Consider the following 26241-nt stretch of genomic DNA (forward strand, 5'->3'; position numbering starts at 1 on the left):
CCAGGCCGTCGGTAGTCACCGCCAGCCTGGCGGAGGCAATCCGTCCGCCATCCTCACAGAAAAGACCCCCCACCACATTAGGATGGCTGGGGGGTCCGCGGCGGATGGCAAGACCGTCCGCCGCTTTTCCGCCGGTCGCATTCGCGACCGGCAGAAAAAGTGCATACATATGGTGGCGGTGTCTGCGAGACACCGCCAGCCATATTATGATGCCGGCGGTCCTATGCCTTTCCACAGCGGCATTGCCGCCGTGAAAAGGCGTACGGTCTTTGCTTTGAGGGCCCGTTGCGGGCCCCCAGTGTTAAGGGGGGGTGGGTGGTGCACATGGGGGTACCTATGGTACCCCCCTGCATTTACATGCACAAAGCTGCAGGCACCGCGCGGTGCCTGCCGCTTTGTGCATATAAATGTAAAACATGCTATTTTAACCTTGCAGCGGGTGCTGCTTCAAGCAGCACCCGCCGCAAGGTTAAAGATCCAGGATGTGACCGCCAGGGTGGCGGTCACATCCTAATTGCACCGAAGGGACCGCCGCTGCCCCTGCGGATGGTCCCTCCACCGCGGGGCGGCAGACGGACGCAGGTCCGTCCGCCCTCCTAATGAGGTCCTTAGTTTGTGGTTGCAAAGGTGTTTTTTCAGTGTTTATATGTTTACACCAGTGATGGTTATTTTCCTTTTGGTGGAGTTTTATCAGTTATTATAGGTTTAAACCTAAAACCAGATAGCCTACTTATACCTATCCATTAAGTTGAAGTTGAGCCATAGGCGTGTCTTGTGGTTTGAAGGGCAAGTTGGGAGCTATTAATCAAAAGCTTTTAAGCACTTGGCATAATTAGTCAGGGTACATGATAGTAAATCAGTGTCATTCTACTTTGCATTTGATTTAATTCTTGATCTTGATTAAGTTTTTGCCTGCTTATTGCTCTTGCACATAGCATTATATGAGCACAGGTTACTGATGTCTTTCTTGTGCATCCTTGTGCACCCATTGTCACACTTGCTCCATCGATGGAATGCATCTTCATATCTGTGCCAACCTTCAAATCTTCCCAAAGAGAAGCTATTGCCACAAAGGTTGCTTTCCATGGGTTTTACATCACCACAGTATGAAATGAGTGTGCTCACTTCTCCCTACTTGAACGTAAGACCCACATGGACCAGTTCCATTTCCCTCCTGGGTCACATGTTTGACTCCTCGTCCGACCCTCCCATCACTTCCAGCCCCAACCACTCTCTCCCTACTGTGACCAACATCTTTCACTGGAATGCCAACATGAGAGTGAGATGTGCCATTGAAGGAGCCACTTGGGCCAAAGTGCTGAGCACATCAAACATGCTCACTGTTATCCACTTCTCTGTGGGTCCTTTTCGTTGTGTGATGAATAAACAACTTGTGTCTGGATTAAATTGCTTTGTGAATTTCGTAATTATGTAGTAGTAGGCCTAATTCATTCCTAAGAGACGTTTTAGGTATAAATGCACATTGGATAAGGTTTTGTACTTTGTTTTGGCTTGGTGTTGCTGCTGTTTTCCTTTCCAGTTTTCTCATCCTCTTAGCTCCAGCCAATCACTTCAACATCCTGAAGAAAAGCCCACACAGAATTATGCAGTCTCCCAATAGATATGGACTTATGATGAAAATCCATAGGACAATCTTCATTTATACATCTGTTTTCTATGTTTAATAGAAAAAATTAGATACCATTTTTATTCTATTTATTTTTTATTTCTTTATTGACATTTTAATTAGGTAACACACATTAAACACAATAAACCAGTTACGTACAGTCTATCATTGTCCATCCATGTGCATACCATTATGTTACACTCCTAACAAATCAAGTGTACTGTTCCACCAGTATTAATTAAAACAAAATATAATCCTTATGATAAGCAATTATGGAATATACAGCAGAGGTCATAAAAGGTTACAAAATAGATTCCATTGGGCCTAAGGAAAAAACAGTCAGGACAGGACACACTAATCCTACTTATGTGAAAGCTGAACTAGTGTATGGTACACCTCACACTACAATGCTCGATACCCCCTGGGCCCGCCAGACTTACACCTACGAATCTTCAGGAGCCCCTGTAGATCCCCCCCCCATACTGCCGAGTGCGGGCCAACTCCACGCAAGGCCCCCAAATGTCCCTAGGCCTGGATGCTGATGGCATAAATTCCCAAAAAGTAGTTAATTGCGTGTGTCCAAATGTGACATCCTGGATCCCCTCTTTTATGGAAGGAACTGCCTTCCTACCTGAAAGCATTGCTACCCTGTGCATAGCATACAGAAGGAGCATTGGGTGTAGTTTGCGGAATTCCACTGTTGTGTCTCTATCATAACCTAATAACCCCAGTAAGGGGTTCGGGTCAACTACTGTGCCGATAATGTCGTGGATTGTGGTGAATATGTCAGACCAAAAAAACGACAACTGTGGACAACTCCACACCATGTGCAAAAACGTAGCCTTACCAAACCTCTAGCAACTGTCATCCTCTTTGATCCCCATGTGGTGTAGTTGAGAGGGAGTCCTATAGAATCTGTGGAGATACTTAAAATGGATCAAACGCAACCTGTTGTTGGGGGATAGGACCGTGAGTTGGGTGCAACAATAGTTCCATTAATCGTCCGTGAGGGGTGTCTGTAAGTCTTCATTCCACGACTGTAGAGCCTTAGGTTGCAACAATGGGGCAGAATAATGCATATTATTGTAAATGTGTGCCATAAGCCTGCAAGGAGAATTTGACTTGAGCACGCTTTCTAGTGCGAGTAGTGTAGGTGGAGAGGTTGGGAAGGTTTCGTGTAGGAGCCTGCATGTAGCCCTGAGTTGATAATATAAAAAAAGTTCTGAGAAGGACACTGCCCGCTCCTCAATGGGTTCAGGAGGGCCTAAATAGCTTCTCTGGGTATAAGTCTGCAAATGTAGCCAAACCCATCTTCTGTGCCCGTGTTCTGCTTGCACCCTCCCCCATTTTGGGCAGCATGGGATTATGTGCCAGAGGAATTGGCTGGGCATATAGAATTGTCAATTTAACTTGTTCCCTTAGTCTTTCCCACGCCCATCGTAGGGTTTCAACTGTGTCTATGCCATCTCAAGGCTGTTTTTAGGCCTGATACACTGCTACCTGCAGAAGGACGGATGCCGCAACATCCATCTCCACGGCTGTGTGCGGCTGAAAAGGAGTTGGGTGAACCCAGTAAGGCAAAAACTGAGCCTGTGCACACAGTGCATACAATTGTATGTCCGGGTCTGCTAGCCCTTCCTAAACATAGAGCGGAGAGATTTAAAAAAAGCTTGTGTGAGAGGAATCAGAATATTTACGAATAAGTACAACAACTTTGGCAATACCACTATCTTGGGTACAACCGTAATTCATGTCCCAGATATCCTGCATGTTTCTACTGAGCCATATACCAAGGTATTTCACAGGCATGGTTGCCCATTTGAGTGGAAAGTCAGTTAGAAAAAGGGCCATAGCATCTGTTAGGGGGAATATAGTAGATTTAGCCCAGTTAATAAAGACACCCGATAGGCCTTCAAATTTGATGAATTCCCGGAGGACGGGAAACATGTTCTTTGCTGGGTCTTTCATGTATAATTTCACGTCGTCTGCATATAATGAAAGGAGGAGGCCCCTCAAACTAAAACTCAGCCCTCTAGTAGTATAATGTTGTCTAATGCGTGCTGCCAATGGCTCCATTGCAATTGCAAAGAGCAAGAGGGACAGAGGACACCCTTGGCTTGTACCATGTGTTATAGCAAACGGATCTGATAACATGCCAATCACATGGATCCTTGCAGACGGCTCGTGAAAAATAATCGCACCAGACTGAGAAACAGGGGGGTGAACCCCATCTTCCCAAGAACCGCAAAAAGATATGACCACTCCAGCGTATCAAACGCTTTAGTGTCATCAAGAAAAACTGCAATTGCCTGCGAGTCAGGGTGTAGGCAATGAACAACGATAAAAAAGTTCAGAAAGTTGTGGGATGTGGAACGCCCTGGGATAAGGCCTGGGATAAAGCCTGACTGATCCGGGCGAGCAATCAAGGGGAGCAGAGGCTGCAGCCGATTGGCGACCAACTTAGCTAATATCTTCACATCAACATTTATTTGCGAAAGTGGCCTGTATGAATCGAGTTCATCCTCTGGCTTCAAAGGCTTAGGCGGGGTGATAATAATTGTCTCTCGCATTGAGGTTGGTAAAATGCCCTAAATCTGAGCTTCCTCATATAGTGCAATCAGGTGAGGTGCAAGTTCTACATCATATGTTTTATAAAAGGCCGTTGTTAAGCCATCAGAATCTGGGGCCTTCTCCAGCGGCAAACTCTGAATTACCTGGGTTACATCCTCTACCATAAAGGGGACATCTAGATGTTCGCTGTGAGCCTGACACAATCACAGCAGCTCCAGCGAATCGAAAAAGGGATTAATACCCTCCTGGACAGAGCTATGGGTTGACGTGTAAAGTTTGGTATAAAATTGTGTGAACGCCTCCAGAATATCTTTCGGGCCTCCAATCACAGATAGGTTCTCACCCTTAATTTCAGTCACATAGGCGGTGGATTTTGGGGCGCGAAGCAATCATGACAGGGTTCTCCCAGGCCTATCCCCTTCACTGTACCTCCTGGCTTGAGCATGTTTTCCTAAGAACCTCACCTCATGCTGGGCCTCCTGCTCAAATTCCAACAGTTTCTCTTTCACGGTGGCTTTTACCTTGTGATCATCTGTGATATAGAACTGGGTTTCAAGTTCATTTATCTGTCTCTCAAGAGAGGTTAGCGTATCACGTATAGCCTTAAATACTCTGGCCTGAAGTGCTATGCAATTACCTCTTATCACTGTTTTAAAGGCCTCCCATAAATTTATGTGAGGTCTGGGTGGTGACCGAGCCAGAATTGAGTTCAAAGTAATCAGTGATGTCCCTTCTAATCTCTTCCTTAAAAACCTCATCTAGGAGAGCATTAGGCAGAAGCCGCCAACGAAACATTTTGGGGAAGGAGTTGAGAAGACTAAACGCAGGAGAGTAGGGGAATGTTCAGACAAGGACCTCGGGAGATGAGAGACCTCGCAGGTCCCTTCCGCTACATCCCGAGACACCAGCCTGCACCAGGCCTTGTGGTACTCGGAAATGCAAGTACCTTTCTTCACCAGTGGATGATTATAGCACCATATGTCAATCAAATCGGCATCTTAAATTATAGCTTTTAGGGCTTGATTGTCCCCTCCTATCTAATGCATCATCTAGTATTGCATTAAAATCACCCCCCCCCCAAAAATGATAGTGTCACAATCAGTTGCTCTTGTTTTGGCCCAAATGTTCTGAAAGAAAACAGGGGAATCAACATTGGGGCCATAATCTGCTATTATGGTCACCTGGACCCGTCCCTGGGCACCTAGCAATAAAATCAATCTACCCTCCGGTTCAACCTGTGACTCTCGTTCCTTCCATTCCAGACCTTGTCAAATTAACACAGCCACCCCGAGCTTAATTGGAATATATGGACGAATAGACATGCCCCCATCTTCTTTGCTTCAGCCTAGTGGAAGGTGCAGCATTCAAGTGTATTCCTTGCAATAGGCACACATCAATGTGATGGCACACCAAGTATGAGTGGACTAATCTTGTCTTCCTATGATCATTTAGACCGCAAATGTTTGATGTTATGAGATTTAAGCTTGACATTTCTAACCCGGCTGGTATCTAAACAATGACACAGTGTGGGACCAATTCACAACAGTCGAAAATGGTATACAGTTGTAACATTTGAAACTATGTAGCAATAGACTGGCTAATAACAGAATGTTAATCCCCCCACTCCCCTCCACCCACTCCAACCCCCCAAACAGGTTGTGCAATACCCACCCCAAGTAACATTGACAGACAAAAGGTGTGTCCTAACTAGCAGGACAGCAATCGGGAGTACCCCATTGAAACAAAGAGAAGAACTCAGTTAGGAGCTCTCCCGGGGGAGGGGCGCAGTGGCTCCGGCGGACTCCCCGGTATACAGCAGGCCTATCTATTAACAATTATGCGGAATACCAATGCGCCTCGACTACATACTGGAAGAAGAAGACAATGGGAGGGGGACCCCATGCAGTAAAAACCCCTGTGAGCTCCATCCTAGATCTAAACAGCCCAGGCACATGGACAGAAATAACATTATACCAACTAGTCATTATCAATCAGTCTGTCCGCTGAAGAGTAACTAGTGTGAGGGCCTTGCCTATTTTGCTTCCCCCAACATGTTTCGCACATTTTAGTGCAGACTTAGCGTCTGTGAAAAAATGCGCCGTATCCTCATGTGTTACCTTGAGCTTTGCAGTATATAACAAAGTGTAGGGAATTTGGGCTTGCAGCAGGATCCGTTTAGCAGGCAAAAACTCCTGGCGTGCACAGCACAGCTGGCATGAAATTGGGATAAAAGGAGATGGTATTCCCTTTATGTGTTATAGACCCTCTCCCACAAGCAAGTCTGAGGATGAGGTCACGATCCTGATAGTTCAAGATTCTACCTAATATGGGCCTAGGTGTAGCCCCGACCAGAGGTTTAGGGCCCAAGGCACGGTGCGCCCGCTCCACCGTGAAAATGGTGGACAAGTTAGGATCAAAGAGTTCACAGAGCAAGTCGGTGATGTATAACTCCATCTTGGAGATGGCCGTCGTCTCCAGAATCCCCGTTATCCTCAGATTCTTGCAACAGAACCTAGCCTCCAAGTCCTCGTTCTTCGCCCTGATCAGTCCAAGCACTCTGTCCATGTGTAAAAGCTGCCCCTTAGTTTCAACCTGAAACTTATGGAAGTCTGTGTTAGAATTCTCAAGCACATCCAACTGAGTCTCATGGACCCCACCTGTTTTTTTACCGTGTCAAGCTGGGCTGTTAGCACGTCCAGCTTAGTATCTATGGTGTGAAGACTGGACCAACATCAGGGTACAGAGATCTTCTCCATTATCCTCCATCTGGGACTCGAGCGGCCGGTCAGCGTCTTCCTCCGGGTCTGATTCAGTGAGTCTGGTGGTTCTCCTACCTTCAAAGTTCAAGTTTGGCTGCTTTGCGTCCTGCTTGCCCATGGTGGCCTCATTACACATTACAATGCGGTGACTATGAATCCTCCCTTGGGCTACTGCTCAGACACTCCACACAGGTGGACACACAAGCACCAGTTCACTGTCCGGGCACCACAGTCCACGTGTACCGTGATTAAATAGGGTCATTCTACATCTGGATGACACGGTCCTCACCTGGGCCCCAACCAAGGATGTGGTCGCACTGCCAATATTTTATAGTATGTCAGCCTTTGCAGTACTATAGTGCCTGTCCCTTATGTTTCCGGGCAAATTGCCAGCAATCCAATCAGCCCCACACTTGCAAGGGGAATTATGTTGTGATTCACCGCCGCCCCGACCGGGCCGTCACCTTCCTCACCTCAATGTTGCACCTCTGCCTCCCACATGCGGTGAAATTAGTGCATAGCAGCAGGTATTAATATAACAAAGTTGTACCTGCACACAGCGCCCAAGAATCAGTCTCCAATAGTCACTCAGCTCCTCCAAAACCAGAGTCCTGATGCGCCTGACTTTGAAATTGCAGCACGGCCCTCACACATCAGGCCCTACGCCACACAGCCTGCAGTCTCCGGCGACCAGCCAGCTCCAGCGGGAGCCTCGCACTCAGCTGGCGATGCGCTCACTTCCCACCGCTACAAAGGCACGCAGGCTGACAACCCACAGGCACCCACCGGTGAGTGCCGAGGCGCGTACACCTCAGGCAGTGCTATGCAGTCTCTGCGGGGTTCCAACACTGATCATGGCAGCCCAGTCGGAATGCACCAAGCACTTCCTGCTCCAGGGAGTCACCTCAATTGCACCGCAGGAGATTGGCACAGCTTCATTAGCTCCGCACCGATCGCCGATAAAGGCCAATCCCCGAGGCCCGCATAGGTCAGGCAGCGCAGTGCGGTCTCCGCAGGGTTCCAGCTCTGATCCCAGCCAGCCCAGCCGGATTGCACCAAGCACTCACCGCTCCATGGAAACGTCTCAGGTATAGTGCAGGGAGTCAGCGCAGCTTCATTAGCCCTACTATGTCTCTGCGGTGGCCGGTAAAGGCTGATCCACGCAGCTCCAGTCAGCACTGAAGCCTCACGCAAGTTCGGGGTTTTACAAACAGAATTAGGCCGCACAGCGTCGGACCCACCACTCGCCACAGAGACAATAAACAGCCTCGGCGAATGGCCCCCATGATTCAGAACCCCACAGGCAATGTCTAGGCCCATTCCAAACGCGGCGATGACCCTCTTGATGGCCTTATTAATGCAGGATTTGGTCTCGGCAGGCAGAGCGCGCTTAGCAAGCGGCCATCTTGGAGCGTGCCCGACCACGCCCCCATAGATACCATTCTTCTTCCGGTTTATACCAACATACATTGACATATTGATAAAAACTTTAGAAGTAAACACATATAAAGTGCATTCAATAAACAGTGGCAACACCGATATTTGTTTCAGTGGTTTTGGTCTTCATAACATGATTATCATTATTTACACATTTTTAAAATCCACTACAGCCTCTACAGCTAAAACATGTTCTGCGATTGTCAGCCTCTTCTTCATCGCTAGAAATCAGTATGCCTTGCTCTTCCCATTTTAATCTTTAGTCACTACACAAATACTCATGAGGTTATGTACAGCTCTCTGGTATGAATCAATATTTGTCTTCAGTATAAACTCTTATGACACTTTGTACTGTATGTAGTTCACATCATTTGTATCATTCGTATCTAGGTTGGTTATTCTAATCCAGAATATGATTTTATCTAAAGCAGGTTTCCCAACGGGTCTTGTAAGCCACAATTTGTCTAATTTATTTTTAAAGTCAAGAAAGACTCAAGATATCAGTCTCTCTTTTTTCCACGTGCTTATGCCATTGGTTTTGTGTAACAAGATGAAGTGGTCCTGCCATGGTCTAGAAAAACAATAAAAGGAATTTATGAAGACAGCTTTTAATTGGCCCCTTTATGCTTGCGGTGGCTGGCACCATGGTGTATCTTACTTACAGATGATATTACATTGCATCTTTTTGTGATGTACTTATATGCAATAGAGATTGGCTAAAATCCTACCTTTGCAATAAAGACACGAAGAAATCAACTACAGACATATACTTTTTCAACCGTAATATTGTCAACAAGAGGTTTCCCAACCGACCACCACACTATGATATCAATCTAAAATATTCAGCTAGCATTGCTTTGAAAAGTCTCAGGTGTACAGTGGAAAATTCCTGCTCTTGTGTGCAGGGAGTCACACTGGTGACTGTAGATGAGAGGTTGGAAAAACGATCTAAGGATTTTCAAATCAAGTAGTACAATGCAAGTCATGTGGGTCAGTGGCACTGGAAGTCAGACAGGTCAGGCGGCAGGGAAGCCACGCATTAACCTTATGTAATGCGTCTTAAAGTCTCTTGGGAAGCTACTGCAGTAGAGGCCATGGTAATCAATGCGTTACATCAATGTGTGTTCAAATATTTCTAACCACTTAAACTTTAGTGTGGTGGCGAACGGTGCAAGACTGAGGCAGCAGTCTGCTGATGATTACTATTTCCTGATTTATTGTTTTCCTGACCTCATTTGTACTCAGCTTCAGGAAAAAGCTGCTCCATAGCTGGTTTCATTTGATGCCTAGTAGGAAAAGGTGTGTCTTGGAACACTGCTTAGTGGAAAAGGGTCAAAGCATTTTTAAACATCTTTCAATTTGAACCTCCAGAAGAATTAAATGAATATAAAGAGAAGGAAAAATGACTATTGAAAAGTTCAATGTACAGAAATGTCTGGTGTTTAGCAGACCAAAGTTATTTTCAGATGAGCTATATCCAGATGAAACTGTGTACTCAAATTTGGCAACCTTACAAACATTGGCTGCTGCATGTGAGTTTCAAAATTTCAAAGAGCAACTCATTAAGGATCAACTTGTTGTGAGGTACTATAACAAAAAAGTAATGTAAACTTACTAACTTATAAGAATCCTATGTTGGTTGAGGCTATTGAAACAGTCAATAGTATTGGGCTTGTAGAGTTTGAAGTTTTGGAAAGGATGTGTAAAGAATATATAATCAAACCAACAGATTCATCACTTTGGATGTCAACAACAGTGGTACCTTATGAGATGACCAAAGACCTTCATCTTTGTCTTAATCTGTGTAGTCTCAACCATTCTATTTGGGTGGATGGGCATCCTTACCCAAAAAGTGACAAAATGGTAGCTATGGTTAAGGAAAGGAAGTGCTTTTTGAAAAATTGGATTTAAAGTCAGTCTATTATCAAATGATATTACAGTTCAATTCAGGCATTTGACAATGTTTGTCACTCCAGATGGGGAATGCAATCCGGACTGGCTAGTGCAGCATCAGTGTTTTAACACTTTTTGTCCAATTTGATAGTGGTGTGTGATTTGGTTCTCACATTCCAAGATGACATATTTATCTCTGGGAGAAACTGAGAGGAACATAGTATCAAATTGGATTAAATGCTGTCTGTTTTTTTAAACAATTCATTGAGATTTCACTGTGACACACATGAAATGTGTAAACAGCATGCCTGGTCAAAGGATTACACTGGCACTGGAACTAGTAAAAGCAGCCGAAGACATGCTAGTTCCTATAAACACCAAACAGTTGTCATTCCTGGGATTGTACAAGTTTTATATGGAACTTGTTTATTTTTTCCTTTGCTGTGCCTTTAACAAGATTGTTAAAGAAAAAAAACTAGATTTGTGTGCTACAAAGACAAGCAAAATGGATTGCACTTTTCAAGAAAATGCTGCTAAAACTGTTATATTAGTGGTACCTTTACTGTAACTCTTTGACTCCACACTACCCATATGCAACGCTGCTGATGCAAGTGAGTGGGAGTTGAGTGCTGATCACATATCTTGAAAGAACAGGAAAGACAGTATTTTGTCATTGAAACAGAAATGTCAGCCTGCACATGCATGGTACACAAATTCAGACAGTATATATATGGGTATAGGTTCACTCTAAGAACAGATCATAAACCGCTTCCTGACATTTTGAATGGGGGAATGTGCACCCCACAAAAACAAGAGATTAATATAATCAGGGCCCCTCAAACCAAAGGGACAGGGCTCTGTATCAGACTGTAAAGAAACAAGATTTTCCCTTTAGGATCGTAAATCACCACAAAAGCTCATTCATTATCCTTGCATCTTACATGCATTTACTCATTTGTTTAAAATGCATACACACAATCCCCAGCCTGAGTAACGTGCCACAATGTTTACTGACTTAATCTGATGTTTAATAAAATTTATTTTAAATAACACTGTACATGCAATATAATCTAATCCTTCTTGTAAACAATAAAACATATGTTAAAATGTTCATACATAAATTCATAAAAGTGTTATTTTGCTAAAACGTTTTTCCACTCAATTTATTAAGTTGAAGAAATTACAATAACATATAAATGACATAGACAAAAAGCAGAGAACAAAAGACAATACACTCTGTCTTAATTGTGTGTTTATCAATGCAAATAATCAATACACGCACATAATTCAAAAACAGTTCTCATTGAGTATGCCCATATGTTCTACAGATTTTAGCACTATGTATGAGTTGACACGTTTTTGGTGGTTTGAACCCTGTACTGGAAACCTTCGAGACAACAGATTAGCTCTCACGTGTCAATGTTTATCATAAAATACCCGAATGTAAACATAGAGATACTATAATTAACAAACCTATATCTTTGATGCACATGATCAAATATTAAATAAGGGATTATATACATATTTGTTACAGTTTTCGCACAGTGATTCATCACACTGCATATATTCAGGTAGCAGTTCTCTTACTCAGGCTTAGGGGTTCGCCAGATTCTACTTCAGATGCTACTCATATTAGCCATCCTTGCAAATACCCTTACATTTCTCACATTGCTTATCCTATGTAGTCCAGAACTTTGTACACCCTATAAATCAAAGTGCCACAATCAGTCTGTGCATCGCAAGGGCTTACTTTGGCACAAGCATAGCTATGGTGAATTGCCTTCATTAATAAAGATTTGGTATCAAAGAGAGGAGTGATGGGCTATTACTGCTCTAACATAGTAGAAGGTCCAGTCACTGATGCACCTGTTGTCAATCTGTTTGTGGTATGCTCTCCCTCTTCCTTCAACAGGTACTGACAATCACAACTAGACTAGAAGAAGGGTAATATAGTATTGCTTTTCCCTTCACCCACTAGTGTGGTAGCCATATGAGCATACAGACAACACACTCTAGGGTATCAGCGTAGACAGTTGCTTGCACCATTAGATACTTGCTAATAGTCATCTGGGTCCTGAAGAATCGCTAATCAAACTTCACAGTAGCGAGAAACATGTTGACCGGACTATAAAAAATTCTAGATGATAGCTGGAAACATTATTTTCCATCACTCTCCTCTAGAAAAATCGTTTTTTAACTAAAGCAGTGGCCCTTCTGAATAAAGTATTCCCGGTACCACTAGCTTTATTTTAATTCACTACATCACGTCTACCCTTTAGTTCTGGCCCCACACCGGCACTTCATCCATACAGCTGTTGGAAAAAGATCTCTGCCAAAGAGCCCCTCTTTGAAGTGTTGCCCGTTGGGTATTGCACCGCCGACCCAACGAGGAGCAGGCCCAAATGATGAAGCATGACACCTGAAAGGGTGTGTGAGGGCATTAAATCCAACAAAATGGATTCCCAGGGCTACCGTCTGGTTACCCTGCCTTAAATCATCTGCATCATAGACTGTATCATTTTCTTTCCAGCCCTTAGGAACAACACGACAATTTTTGTATAGATTCATTAATAAAGACTCTCCGGGTAGGCACCTAACTTGGTCCTCATTTGTTCTTATCCTTACTCTTCCAGAGCCACTGTGCTTATTAATAAATGGTCCAGGATATTTGCCACAAGCTGGCGCTCTTGTCTCTTGCTAATTCAATCACTAAGGAACACATAAGAATGAATGTAACCCTCTACGCTTAATGGCTCCAGAGTTAGCGCTTGCATCAGTGGTTCAATAATTCTTATTTAGAATGATACATGTTCCTACCTTCATCTGAAAGGGAGTGTTCCTTAATGATGAAATTAAGGATCTTTACACAGTTCATCAGAATCCAAGCTTAATTGCCAGCTCACACTGTTCTGGGGCTGCTGGTTGCCCAATCAGTCCTCCCAATGCCTCAACCCCTATAATTAGTGTTCAGTATCTGAATAAAAAGAACACATGGACTTTACCATGATCTAATGTTATAGTTCACTTTGCCCTTGTTGTTATCCTTTTGTGGGGCTTTACCATATTAAGCCATCCTACTATTTCATATGTGTTCATGTTTCATATCGAGACATGTTTGGCCATAATAGTCAATGTATTGGATACTGCGATCACCTCTACGTTCCTCACAATAAATGGGCAATGCACAGACTACCTTCCTTAGTCTCATGCCAATACCGTGTATACCGGAACCTTGCTAAATGACCTATAGGTTCATGATTTTACCCACAGCCTAGGTCATTTCTGACAATATTTGCCCCGCCCCCATTTGTTTTATAATTCCTTTTTCCCCTTGTCACTGCGGGGTATCACAGGGCTTTCCTCGTTGCCCAGGGGTTGCCATTCTTATCTGCCACCCAGAACCAGGCCTCTTAACTCGCAACTAGAGTACCGCGTTTCCACATCTACCTGTCTTCCATGTTGCTTTCATTATGTTCTAGAGAGAACGCCATATTCCCGGGCTTTCTTATTCCTCCTTCATGTATGGCGTGGGTTTTTCTAACCAATCACATACCTTGTACTTCTAGGTGGAGGGGCCCTTATCATAAAACTCGCGCCATTCTCTAATGTGTTGTTGTTACTTGTTTTACTTCTCTACTTACTATCCTCTAGCCAATTCTCACTTATTAAGGCTATAGGCTTGGACAACTGAAGGAAAAATGAATTGAGGTTTGAAAGGTCATTCCAATTTATGCACGATTAGCTTTCCAAACCGCCTTGCATTATACAAATTCCTAAATCCTCAATCATATATTGTATTACTTAGATCAGAGGGTCTGTGTCTTAACGATTGCACTATTTTTAAACATATTCATATGCTCTCTGTTGTCTGTCTATTACCCGTTAACATTCCCCTGCATTAGGGCCTTGCCAGCATCGTGGTTCGTCGATTGGAAGCCCCGGATTGTTCTGATTCATCTAATGGGTATTTTTAGAGTTGGCTAGTTTTTCAGTATGTAACAGTTTACCCCATTTGAGTCTGTCAATTCTGATTCAGCCTTACTTGGGTTGCAGGGATAATTTGCCCAGATATTCGTATTTTATTTACTCTCTACTCTTACTGGGGTGTGAATGTTCTTATTGGGTGATCTAATCTATGCAGCACATCATCGCCTAAAAATGTGGGCATCCAAATAAATTCTCGGCAACCTAAGATCGAAATTAAATGATGACACCCAACAGACCAGCTCTCTTTGGCTAACACCTCAGCTATACAGATCTGTGGGTGCAGCCAGTCCGCCATAGAAAGTTAATACCTGTTATGTTATGGATTGTCATTTTGCTTAACATTTAACAAATTACAGAAGCCATCAGTTAATAACTCTCATCCAATCTTACCTTGAGTTAAGTCCATTCCTCACCGTATTAAGTCTGGAGATGTACCATTGTTCTTTTAGCTTTCTTTTATTTTCTAAGCATCCGCCTCTCTTATTCCCTATGATTTTTTTATAAGATAAACCAGCGGAAATCTAGGTATCCTTGTTTGGCTTTTGTATAATGTTCAACTAAGGGGGCTTTAGGTTTGCCTGGTTTAAGTGCTGACTTGTGTTCCATTAGGCAGAGCCTAACCTCCTGACCTGTTTCACCCACGTTTCCCTGTCCAGATGGGTATAGTAACAGGTAGACAATATTGCTGCTCCAACAGCTTTTCAGGCTCCTTCATGTTATTTTGAAGTCATTGTGTTCTACAGTCTTGCTCACTGTGCAGTGGTCACATATGGGGCAGTTTCAAAATGTATAAATACCTGTAGCCTTATTCACATTCAAGGTAGTTTGCTGTTTAATTTTAGGTTCTCTGTATGTACTAAAGCACTGCATAGATTTTTATTCAATCTGAAGGCAAACATCAGTTTTTCCAACTGTGCCTCCTCACCCTCATTCAAAATTGTCCAGTTCTTGTTCACAATGTTTTTAATCTGATTACTCACTCCAGAGAACTGACGTACAAAGACTATGGTAATATTCTTGCAGTTCTTATCAATTTTATTGAACATTCTGTCTCAATTGTAAAATCGTGCTCTTTTAAAAAAAAGATTTATAAGTGTTTTCAAGTAACCCCTATCTTTCAATTTATTCTTCAAAGTGTCTGAGTGCTTATGCAAATCAAGAGAAGAGCAATTTCTTTGAAGATGAAGAAATTGCTTGAATGAAATATTATCACACTGTGTTCTTGGATGGTAACTTGAATAGTGCAAAAAGGTGTTTTTATTGGTTGGTTTAGTACATAACTCCAACTCTAGTTGTCCTGACACATTCTTGATATAAATATCTGAAAGGTTAACCCATAATTTGCTCCAATGTATACATATTTGGACAAATGAGTAAATGCATTTAAGGTGGAAAAATAATGAATGAGTTTTTGTGGTTATTTACAATCCCAAAGGGAAACCCTTATAGCTTTACATCCACAAAAAACACAGTAAAATTGTCCAGATTAAGTGCATAATTACTGGTGCCCTATTTAAAGTGGAGTGTGTTGCAGGCAAGGATAACAAAAAGGCTGATTCTTTTGTCCAATATACCTTTAAGGAAGAGTGGCCCTATGGATGTGAGTCATTTGTAAGTAAACTTAAAATGTCTTATAGCCTTAGAAAGGATAATTGAAGACTTGTGTGAGTAAACAGGAGTGGAGGAGTGCCATTGAAAAAGACAAAGTGACCCTAAAAGTGGATGGCACAAGGAGAGATGTTTGACAGGAGAGTTATAGACATTTGATATGGTGACATCTGAATTTAAGGTTAAAGGGAGTTTGTTACTCTGCAGAGGTAGGTTTGTGACTTCTGCAAGAGTAAGACATTAATTAGTTGATCATGTACATTAAGAACATCTTAGACTGACTCAATTTAATAAAAGATTGCAAGTCTCATATTTGTTGCCACAGATGGACAAAGAAGTGGAATTTAAAATACATGGGTGCGGAGAATGAAAGTTATCGGAAAGCAATTTGAAGTGGATATCCTGTGAATTGCCTGATAGGCCATGGGTGGAGTTAGGCAACAATGTTTTGGTTACATTTACATGCTTGTTTGAAAGATGGGTGTTTTTCCTTGGTTCGGATTGATCTTTTTTCTACATGGATAGATGTAAGTATTCTGAGACCAAGACTGAGTTGGAATTTTTAACAGATACATTTTCTAGAGAGGGTTTACCCATGGCCAATATTGTTCAACAAAAGAATGTAATTTCCATCAGGTCAAATTTTCTTTATTTCTAATGACACAGGTTTCGTACACAAGAAATGTTGTCTTTACCATCCTCAAGGTAATGGCATGATAGAGAGAGTAAACAGATTCGTATGAGAATCCATTTGTTTGGCCACACCCAGTGGGATACTCTCGACGGACTCTCTTATGGATCACTTATGGGTACATTGGTGTATTGCTCATTCTACCAGGAGCTGTATCACAATATGAGGGTTTGAAGGCGCATAGGGCACTTTTGAGTTTGAATACCAGCAGACTGCCAAAAATTGTTGTATCGGGGAGCAGAACATTACAGGATGGTATGTTGTGTTAATCAATTTGAGCAGGAGTGTTAACAAGGGAGAGCTAACATTTTTCCCAGAGGAAGTGGTTAAAGAAACATATGCTATCATGGTTGATATCGGAAAATGATGAGACAAAAGAAGAATGGGAAGGGTAAATTCTTGCACACTTTTATGGTCCTTTTTTACATTTTTATGTGCACTGGAAGAATCATGTAAATTAACGAATGGCTTTTCACATTGTCCCCATGCTGTCCATTTTTATAATGTGAAGCACATTTGATCTTACTTTCCATTTAGCTTAGTATGACCTGCATGGTGCCAAAAGGCACTGCATTTAGGTAAAAATATGTTTTTAAAAACTCCATTGATAAGCGCCTATTTTCTATTATAGCCCATGACGAGTACGCAGCAGAAATTATCAGTCGAGTTGAAGCAGATGTACACTGTGGACAGAGTAAGTACTGTGCTTTGCCATTCCCTTTATTAGACAACCCTAAAATGTTTTCTTAATGATGCAAAGGGGTGGAGTATATGGATTTGTACTCTACATTATATGATACTGCTTTCTCGGTTTACCACATCCTGAGTCCTGAGGTAAAATTAAAAACAAGCTCAGTGTTTTTCCCTGCCTTCATTTGGACATTTGGGGGCATATTATCAAGGACCGGTGTTAAAATTATCATCGATTTATCGGCAGGAAACTGCCGATATAACTTCGATAATGGGCTTGATAATACGACCTTGTTAATTCACATAGAAGCCCATGTTCTGATGTTAACATGGGCTTCTATGGGAATTAACAAGGGCGTATTATCAAGCCCATTATCGCCGTTTTATCAGCAGTTTCCTAGCGATAAAAAGGCGATAATTTTAACACGGTCCTTGATTATTTGGCCCTTGGTTCCCCTGTACGAATGACTCCAGGTACTGCAACGAGTAATTTGTGCAAGATGAACAGCTCCTTAATGGGAAAATATGCAGCTTTATGAATCCATGAAACCACCCTCTCACGTTTTTTCCCATTCCAGTCTTAAAAACTCGAAATCAGGTGCACAACTGCCAAGGGTAAACAACTGAGATTTAACAGAATTTCCTGTTAATAGTTCTACCATCTAAAAAATCTGCAGAACTTAAAAGGATGAGTAGTAACTGTTTATAAACTAGAAATTAACTTTCATTATTGGACACAAAATGGACCCTTAATCCTACCTTAAGCCCTCACCCATTTCCGAATAATGGCGTTCGTTGTCAACTCACAGACGAGCTACACATTGAAAAGGTTACGAGATACACAGTGTGTTCCATTTGCAAGTGTCGTAATTGCAAATCCTTATCCCATCTTCCTTCAAATGTTTGTTTTCCTCTTACTTTTGAAGAGGGATACCTCTGCAATATAATGGTAGTGGATTGCTCTTGTTCTTTCTCTATGATGATCATGTTTTGCATCACAGCCAGTTACATAAAAAGGTTATCTTTAAATGTTGAAGAGGTTTGCCTTCCATATACTGTATTTCACAAGCTCTCCTTCTACTGCTCGTGTCATTGCTTGACAGGTCTGTTCTGTGTGCCAGGTCTGTTTTTGGATTGCCTTTAGCTGTTAATAGATGTTTGGACACATGCAGCTGGAGAACACAGGCTTATGTTGAATTTCCAAATATTAGCTGCAGACAAGGTGGACACGGAAATGAGTGAAGTGCCAGACTTTGGCTTGATTAGTGGTACATTTGCTGGGCTTTTGGTAAGGCCAAGGACCCTCAGTTTAATCAGAACTTATACAGTATCATGTGTTCAGAATAAAAATATTAGCTTCAGATGAATAACACCCCAACTGCTAAGACAACAAAGTTATCTTTATGCAGCAAGGTATCACAGCAGGTGGAAGAATGATAGGGCTCCTATCAAATCTCCTCTTAAGGGTCCCATGACCAGAGTGGCACTCTGCCTAATTGCATGAAAGATGCCCAGTGCACAAATAGGTTCCCCAAATGGTTATGGTTACGGTTTTAGGACAGATTGTTTACAAGGTGGATATAGCAAAGATTTACAGTTTAGCTACAAAAAGTTGTGTTTCTACTTCGTGGGGTTTGCACCTACACCATAACGGCCAAGGAAATGCAGCTCTAGTTAGACATCTCTACCAGTATTGCAGATCGACAATAAATCTGTGTCAGAGTTCTGACATCTTGCCATCAGATGGCGATCACCAATGCCTTGTGGAGTCGACTTTCGACCAGTTTATGTCAGAATACTTTCCAGCACATCGCACATCTTGTGCCACATTAAACTCTACTCCTGCTTTCACACCACCATTCTGATGCATTATGGTCCATTAAGTTCCTTCTGTTGCCAAACATTGCCTAGTTCAAGGATGTGAAGCTCTGTTTAGTTTCCTAGGTCCTGGCTCCTATGGATATACTGGGCCTGCAGGCAGTCCTCCTCCATGCATGCCCACTGAGATGTCATCAGTGATACCATCAATGATGTGATTTGAAATGTCATCTGTGATGTAATACATGAGGTCATAATTAGTGCATGATGGAGGCACCAAATTTAGGGTTTTATAAATATTAGTTACCATCTAATTTCAACAGCTACCATGTCACCTTACCCCCTTATTTTTTCCAGCGAACTTACTTTTTTACCGTAACTTAAGATCTTATTCCTAAGCCTAACAGTAGCATATATATGTATATGTATACATATATATTCTAATATACACACACACACACAAACATATACATACACACACACGCACGTGTGTGTGTGTGTGTGTATGCATGTGTGTGTGTGTGCAGCTAACTTGTACATTTTTATATTTTAGGTTTGTGTTTGCAAATTGATCTTACAAGCATACCTTAAGGGCTCTTAGTTCAAAAGAAGCAACTGCTCTTGGAAATCTTAGATACATATACGAAGGGGCTGGTGGCAGCAGCATTATATCTTCATTACAAAGCAAAGGCCCCATTAGACTTGAGGGAAGTTATGTCCAGATAGCTAAGATAGCTGCCACATCTCTCAACTATGTGAGAGGTCATGGCTTACAGGGAAATAGAGTTCATTACCAGAACACTGTGGCATAGTGCATTTTCAACACATGTGAAGCCTCAGTCCAGACATCACCGTCACAATAGCGGGATCAACAGCCTTCCTTCTCTGATGTGGACTCAGCACGAGTAACATTGGAGTATTGCTTCCCCATGCTCGCCAAGTCTTACGTGGTAAGCCTGACAGTGCCGCCCCACCCCGACCCCCAGGCCATCGTCTCATCGGTGAACATGCTGGTTAGTCAGGAAATATTTCAGGAATTTCACGCAGCAAATGTGGAGTATGAAGATTAGAGGGGGGTTACATGATTTTTCCTTTGGACCAAACTCTTTGGAATCCTCCAAATATAGCACTTTTTCTTACCATACTTACATCTGAAATCTTATGTACCTCATATTTACTTTCTGCATTCACCCGAACTTACATAGGATGTCAAGTAAGACAGGTTTGGCATAACAGTGTTTAATCAAAAGTACATGAAAAACCTGCTGAGGAAATTTCTATCAAAGAGTAACTGGAGTCACAATCTGTTGAATCACCAACGAAACAACCTATTTAAGCATCCATTTGGATGTTTTTTCTAATGCAAGGTTTTGTGCAACATATTGGGGTGCTGGAATTCTGTTGCTGTCAGCATAGCACTTATTGTCCTCCTTAGCTTTATCCGTTTGTGTATCTGTTTTGTTGAATATCAATTATAACAGTTAAGCATTTTTGCACAGAAGGATCCTATTTGGCAGCAAATGATACAAAGGTAATATGCGTGGATGATGACCATACATATAAATGAAAGATAAAAATGTTCAGTGTTATTGTATGGTAACTCTGCTAAACATGTCTTACTCCAATTCTCCTGTGGCAAGGTTTGATATTTCAGTACTGTTCAACACTTTGATTAAACCTTTCAGTCCCTTCATCCATTTGAGGATGGTAAGTGGTAGACAGATGAACTTCTATATTTAGCTCATTATACAAAGCAGACCATCATTTTGAAAGAAAGTGAGACCCTCTGTTAGTAATCAGAACTGTGGAGTACCATGCAGTTGAATAATGTATGTGCAAACATAATTGGTAACTATTTAGAGGTATGTAAGCAATGCAGAGATATGAAATGACCCATCTTAGTCAAATGGTCCACAACCACTAGAATTACTCTATAGGCATGACTTTTGGGAAACACTTCAATAAAAGTATGTGACACTGTATACCAAGGTCCTTGTGAAACAAGCAAAGGTCTCAGTAAATGGTTAATATGTAAACTCTTAAATTGGGGACAGATTGAACATATTTGTACATTACTCTTAACATTAGCAAACTAATGGCCACCAAAGTCTTAGCTATTCCAGGATGTCTAGTTACCTTTAAATCATGAAGCCAAATCATAACCGGTTGTCTTAACGGAACTGCTGACAAATGTATAGCATTCCCTTGATGCCATATATCTTTCTCTTTCATGCATATTTTCTTGTTCTATTAACCAAGTAGTCAGAAAATAGGTTTGTCTGAGCTACCTAGGAGTAAGTGCTCTGGCTGATTTCAGGAAATGCAAATTTCTATCAACAGGATAGACCTCTATAGTGTGCTCAACTCCACCAAATATTGATCCTAGACTTTAATCACCAAATGTTCCTTGTCATTGTGTGATTGTGTAATTAAAATCTTCTGGTGAAAATGTCTAAAAAACATAAGACTGTGGGTGAACCTGTCCAGTGTTTGAATTAGATAAAACTCCTCCCACAGCATTATAGGAAGCATCTATTTCAACAATAAAAGGATATTCTGCATTAGGATATTGCAAAAATTAAAACATAATTTTTAAACAAAAGACCTGATCTGCTTCTTTTAACCACACAAAACAGTGCCTTTTCATAGCAACTTGGTATTGGGGTTATGAATTCAAAAAACAGATCATTGAACTACCTATGAAAATTGGCAAAGGATAAATAACTTGAAAGAGCATTGACTGAAGTTGGTGTAAGCCACTGAACAATAGCTGACACTTTCCTTTAATCTATTTTAAAATCCTCAGGTGTAGTGAAACACCCCAAAAACTACTACTATAGCAGTGATGTGAAAATTACATTTATCCATATTAGTGAAAGATGGTGATCGCTCAATAGTCGTAAAGTTGCCGCAAGAAGTGATATTTGATATACTCTGGAGTCAGACTAGAGGAAAATATCATCTAAATAAACAATAAAAATTACATCCAAAGATCCTCTTATTAATACTTCGATAAAATACTCAATACAAAACACATCCAAAGATCCTCTCATTATCTCCTCAATAAAATACTACAAGACTGCCAGAGCATTCCTGAGTCCTAAAGGCATTACCTTGTATTTTGAGAAACATAAACTCTGTACAGAATACCATTTTTCATTCATCACCCTCTCAGACTCTGACTAGATGGTAAGTTCCCTTGAGACCCAATTTCATTAATATCTCTGTGTTTCAAGTCTGTTCTAACTGAATAGAGATTAATGGCAAACGATAACGATTCTTCGTTTTTAGTTTTTTAGAAAACTCTTTGGTCTATACACATTCTCAGCTTAGCTCCTTTTTTAGGAAATAACAAAGAAGAAGACTGAGGGCCTAATAAACCCATTAGTCAAATTTTATCTAGGTGCTGTCAGAAACATTCCGTTTCCGATTCAGTAAGGGTATACATTTGACTAAAACGTTTTTTTTTACCAGGTTCCAATTCAATCTTACAATCATACCTTCTGGGTGGAAGCACCGCATTTCCATTCTTCTTATTAAAAACATCACTATCTTCTTCAAAACAAGGGGGCAAAGAGACAGGACAACCAGTGTCTGGTGAAATACCCATTCTTGCAAGCACTTCAGAAGGACGACTCCCTGTGATTTGGCTTAAAGTTATACCACTAGTCTGAAAATAATTTGACTGAAATTGAACTATTTTTGCCACCCAATCACTACAATCAGTTGACATACAGAAGCTAGACTATTTTACCACCTTAGATAGTGGTTGCTTGTTATGGGAATTACAAAGGCATGTGCTTCTTTTGGCAGGAAGTGTAACAGCATTTGCTGACATATCTAAAGTAAACAATAGATCATAGCACAATAGCATGCACAAAGCAAGACAACAAGACTCTACAGTGTCTCCAGTCCTGTTCCAGGGTCAGTGTATTTATTTGATAGACAGCAGGTAGAACCCATACCATTTTCTATATAAAGGAAGCATATTCAAAACTCTAAAATGGAGACCTAAGACATACACACTGCATTGGCATGAGAAATATGAGGATGGTAAAAATGAATTGTTATCGGCACATACGATAGAAAACAGCGCTAAATGTAATCTGACCTGCAGGTTATAGACTGTACTGGCCTACCATCTTTCTATCTGTCCATACCATCTCAGCCACACAGTCTCAACCTAAGGTATCTCTGTTGGAACTCACTTGTCAATGCTGACTACATAAAATATGTAAAAATGGCAAAATCTAACAGGAGAGCTCACACATACAAGTGAAGAGTAACTGAGACATATTGACATTGAATTAGATTTTTATGTTTTTTTACAGAATATAGCAAGTTATCTAAACATATTCTTTTCTCTTCACAGGGTTGGCTTTTGAGGATGTTTGAGCTGCACAACCAGCTGATGACATTGGTAGTCCATTTGCACAGTCTGGAAAGCTTTCCTCATTGCAGATCACTGCCACCGGAGCCAGATACATTGAACTTGACTGTGAATGTGACCACCTAGCTATTGGCTCTGTATTAGCACCGCCCTGTCGAATACCTCCAGGCACATATGCTTCCATGACACCCTGATTCTTGCACTTCTATAAAAGACTTCCACATAAAATGCTGTAAGAGATATTTGATATTCTGGCATCTCATAGCTACACAGAAGAGTCTTAGTGGGTGCCTTCTGAATTATGGCCCTTGTTTGTACGACAGGGACAGCATTCCTCCTTTCATAAACCCAACGTGTTTCAAGACTGGACTACTGGAGTGGAAGCAGGATGCAATCGAAGATCTGTTTGTGACATCTCAACGAAAAGCTAAACACAGATGCCCGCATGTATTCTACATATGCTAAAAAGAAGCACAACATAAGGTAAAAAGGTCAGTCCATGCCAGACATTCAGGACATCTACATAAGATACAGTTCCATACAATAAATTTAATAATCAGAAAGTAGAACATATTTACCTGTATTAACAGCAGCAGCATATCATTTGGTCACAAAATACTAATGATAGATCAAGGACTGAAAGAGGCACACTGTAAGAGGAACACAACTTTTCTCACAAAATACTGAACATTTTCGGTCTGCAAGGCAAACAATAAAAACTCACCAGACTAGCTGGGACAATGACAAGAAAATGCAAAAGGCAACAACGATGCAAAGGTTGTGTGGTCTGCACCAAAAATTCAACGCTGCATCAACTGGAGGGGCTGCTGTTTACATTTTATACTTGTATTCAATAATTATATAGTTCTACATTTTGGGAAGAACAATTTTAGCAGACATTGTCTGCATGAAAAAATGTGGACTTGGCATACCTTGACTGAATTTCTCCTTAGTATATGTGATATCGCTTTTGAATCTAGGGCAGATCAAAAAATGTTGATTTAGTGTTTCTCAAATTGCTCTTGTAAAGGTCAATTCTGGTGAAAGTGACATATCAGTACAAAATAATTAATATCAGTTGTTACATTTATATCTATAAAGCATCTATTTTTATATAAACACATGTGACTATTTGTTAGCTTCTGCCTTTTTGGCAATGCTATCTCATTTTCGTGTTGTTAGTAACTTCAGTTATCAGTTGCATAGTTTACACTTGTAACATTTTCATATGGCACAGAGATGTGCCTTCGGCAACTTGCTCTACTATTCCTGAGATCTTTTCTTGTAGATGCTGTCCTCTGACACGAGGTGGTTCGCCTGACACAAGCAGCTTGCTTCGTGTGCAGTAATATACTATTTCACACAGTTGTTGAAACGTCTTGTCACATAATTAGCCCTGTTCTTTATAGCTGGTGCCTTTGTGCCCTCACCCACCCGTGGCTGCATTTCTGTTGGACTTTGATAAATTTGTGTCAGTGCACTGGTGTGGGATTCATGCTAGCCTCTGAGTTTCCAGAGTGCGGACTCATACGAAATAGCCATTAGATATAAGAATTGTAATATGCATACGCCTGAGGCATACAGCACACAAGCACATATGTACACATATGCCTAGAATAGGCATGCATGCATTCACACTTGAGACTCATATAATCCCAAAGGCAGCCACCAATTAACCAAGACAATCACAGAAGAACAAAAACACACAGACAAATATGCAAAGAGATGTCAATGTTGATGCTATCTTTGATAATCTGATAAGATATTAAGAAAAATCTCCTTTGCAGGATCAGGGCACTGTTATCCTCAAGAACAGAGGAGGTAATATGCCCCTAACATAATCAGAATTGTCAAATAAACAGGTAGCATAGTCAATAAAATAAGTCAGATATAGGTTAGAAACCATGAAGTTTTATTAAAAGATTTAAGTGCATTACTGAAGGCAAAATATTGTTAGTCCATCAATATAGGAAATTATCATGAAGCTCAATCAAATGTAGCATTAAGTCAAACAAATATTTCTACATTCTAAGCACATGTCAGTTTTTTTAAAAAAACTTTTTATTGAAAATACATGAGTCAGTAGGTTCGAATCAATATCATACAATCAGTATGCGCAGAGATCTTTCAAATAAACTCAAGAGAAAAAAAAACAATGTTTACATACGTAGACATTAGCCTAAAGATAGAACGAATACAAATGAGTACAAATCATAAAGTGTTGAAATGCAGCCATAATGCGCACCAGTCGGGGAACCAGAATAGACCCACATTTTAAGTATCCAAATCCAAATAATGCGAGACTGTGCCCCAGATTTGCCGTCCTAGCTTCTTTTTTTCGATGACCTTTAAGGGCATACAAACTATGCTCCATATTGTACACAGAAAAGAACCGTGTCCTCCAACCCTCAAATGTAGGCGATTCTTTTTGAAGCCAATGCGAAGCGATACTCAATCCAAATACAGCTGTGACTAGGAATATTAAAAAAGCCTGTTGATTTGATATTCCTGCCGCCCCAGATCCTATCTCTACTCCTAGGAGAATTTGAACAGCTGATAATTGCGTAGGGATACCAAGAATCTCTGTTAGAAATTTCTCCAGCTGCATCAATAATCTAGCTAATGATAGGCACGCAAAGAAAATATGTACATCATCTGCAGAAGGATACCCACAACGGAAACATTTCCCTATTTGATCTCCACTCCATTTTGATACCTTATCCGGGGTGTAGTAAAGATTAAAAACAGATTTAACCCCTTCGCTGCTCAT

At 41.3% G+C, this 26241-nt stretch overlaps 1 protein-coding gene across 3 annotated transcripts in view; it reads left to right on the forward strand.

Moving 5' to 3' along the window:
- Nucleotides 1-25787, forward strand: part of CD274 (CD274 molecule) — a 293265-nt gene extending 267478 nt beyond the window's left edge. For all 3 annotated transcript variants that reach the window (XM_086961494.1, XM_086961495.1, XM_086961496.1), the window contains 2 exons: nucleotides 17205-17267; nucleotides 23454-25787. In XM_086961494.1, the coding sequence (XP_086817620.1) occupies nucleotides 17205-17267; nucleotides 23454-23476 (86 nt within the window). In that variant the 3' untranslated portion in view covers nucleotides 23477-25787. The remainder of the gene's footprint in view (nucleotides 1-17204; nucleotides 17268-23453) is intronic.
- The last annotated feature ends 454 nt before the right edge of the window (nucleotides 25788-26241 follow it).

Source organism: Lissotriton vulgaris, chromosome 3_1 (genome assembly GCF_964263255.1).
Source record: "Lissotriton vulgaris chromosome 3_1, aLisVul1.2, whole genome shotgun sequence".
In the NCBI taxonomy this organism is placed as follows: Eukaryota; Metazoa; Chordata; class Amphibia; order Caudata; family Salamandridae; genus Lissotriton; species Lissotriton vulgaris.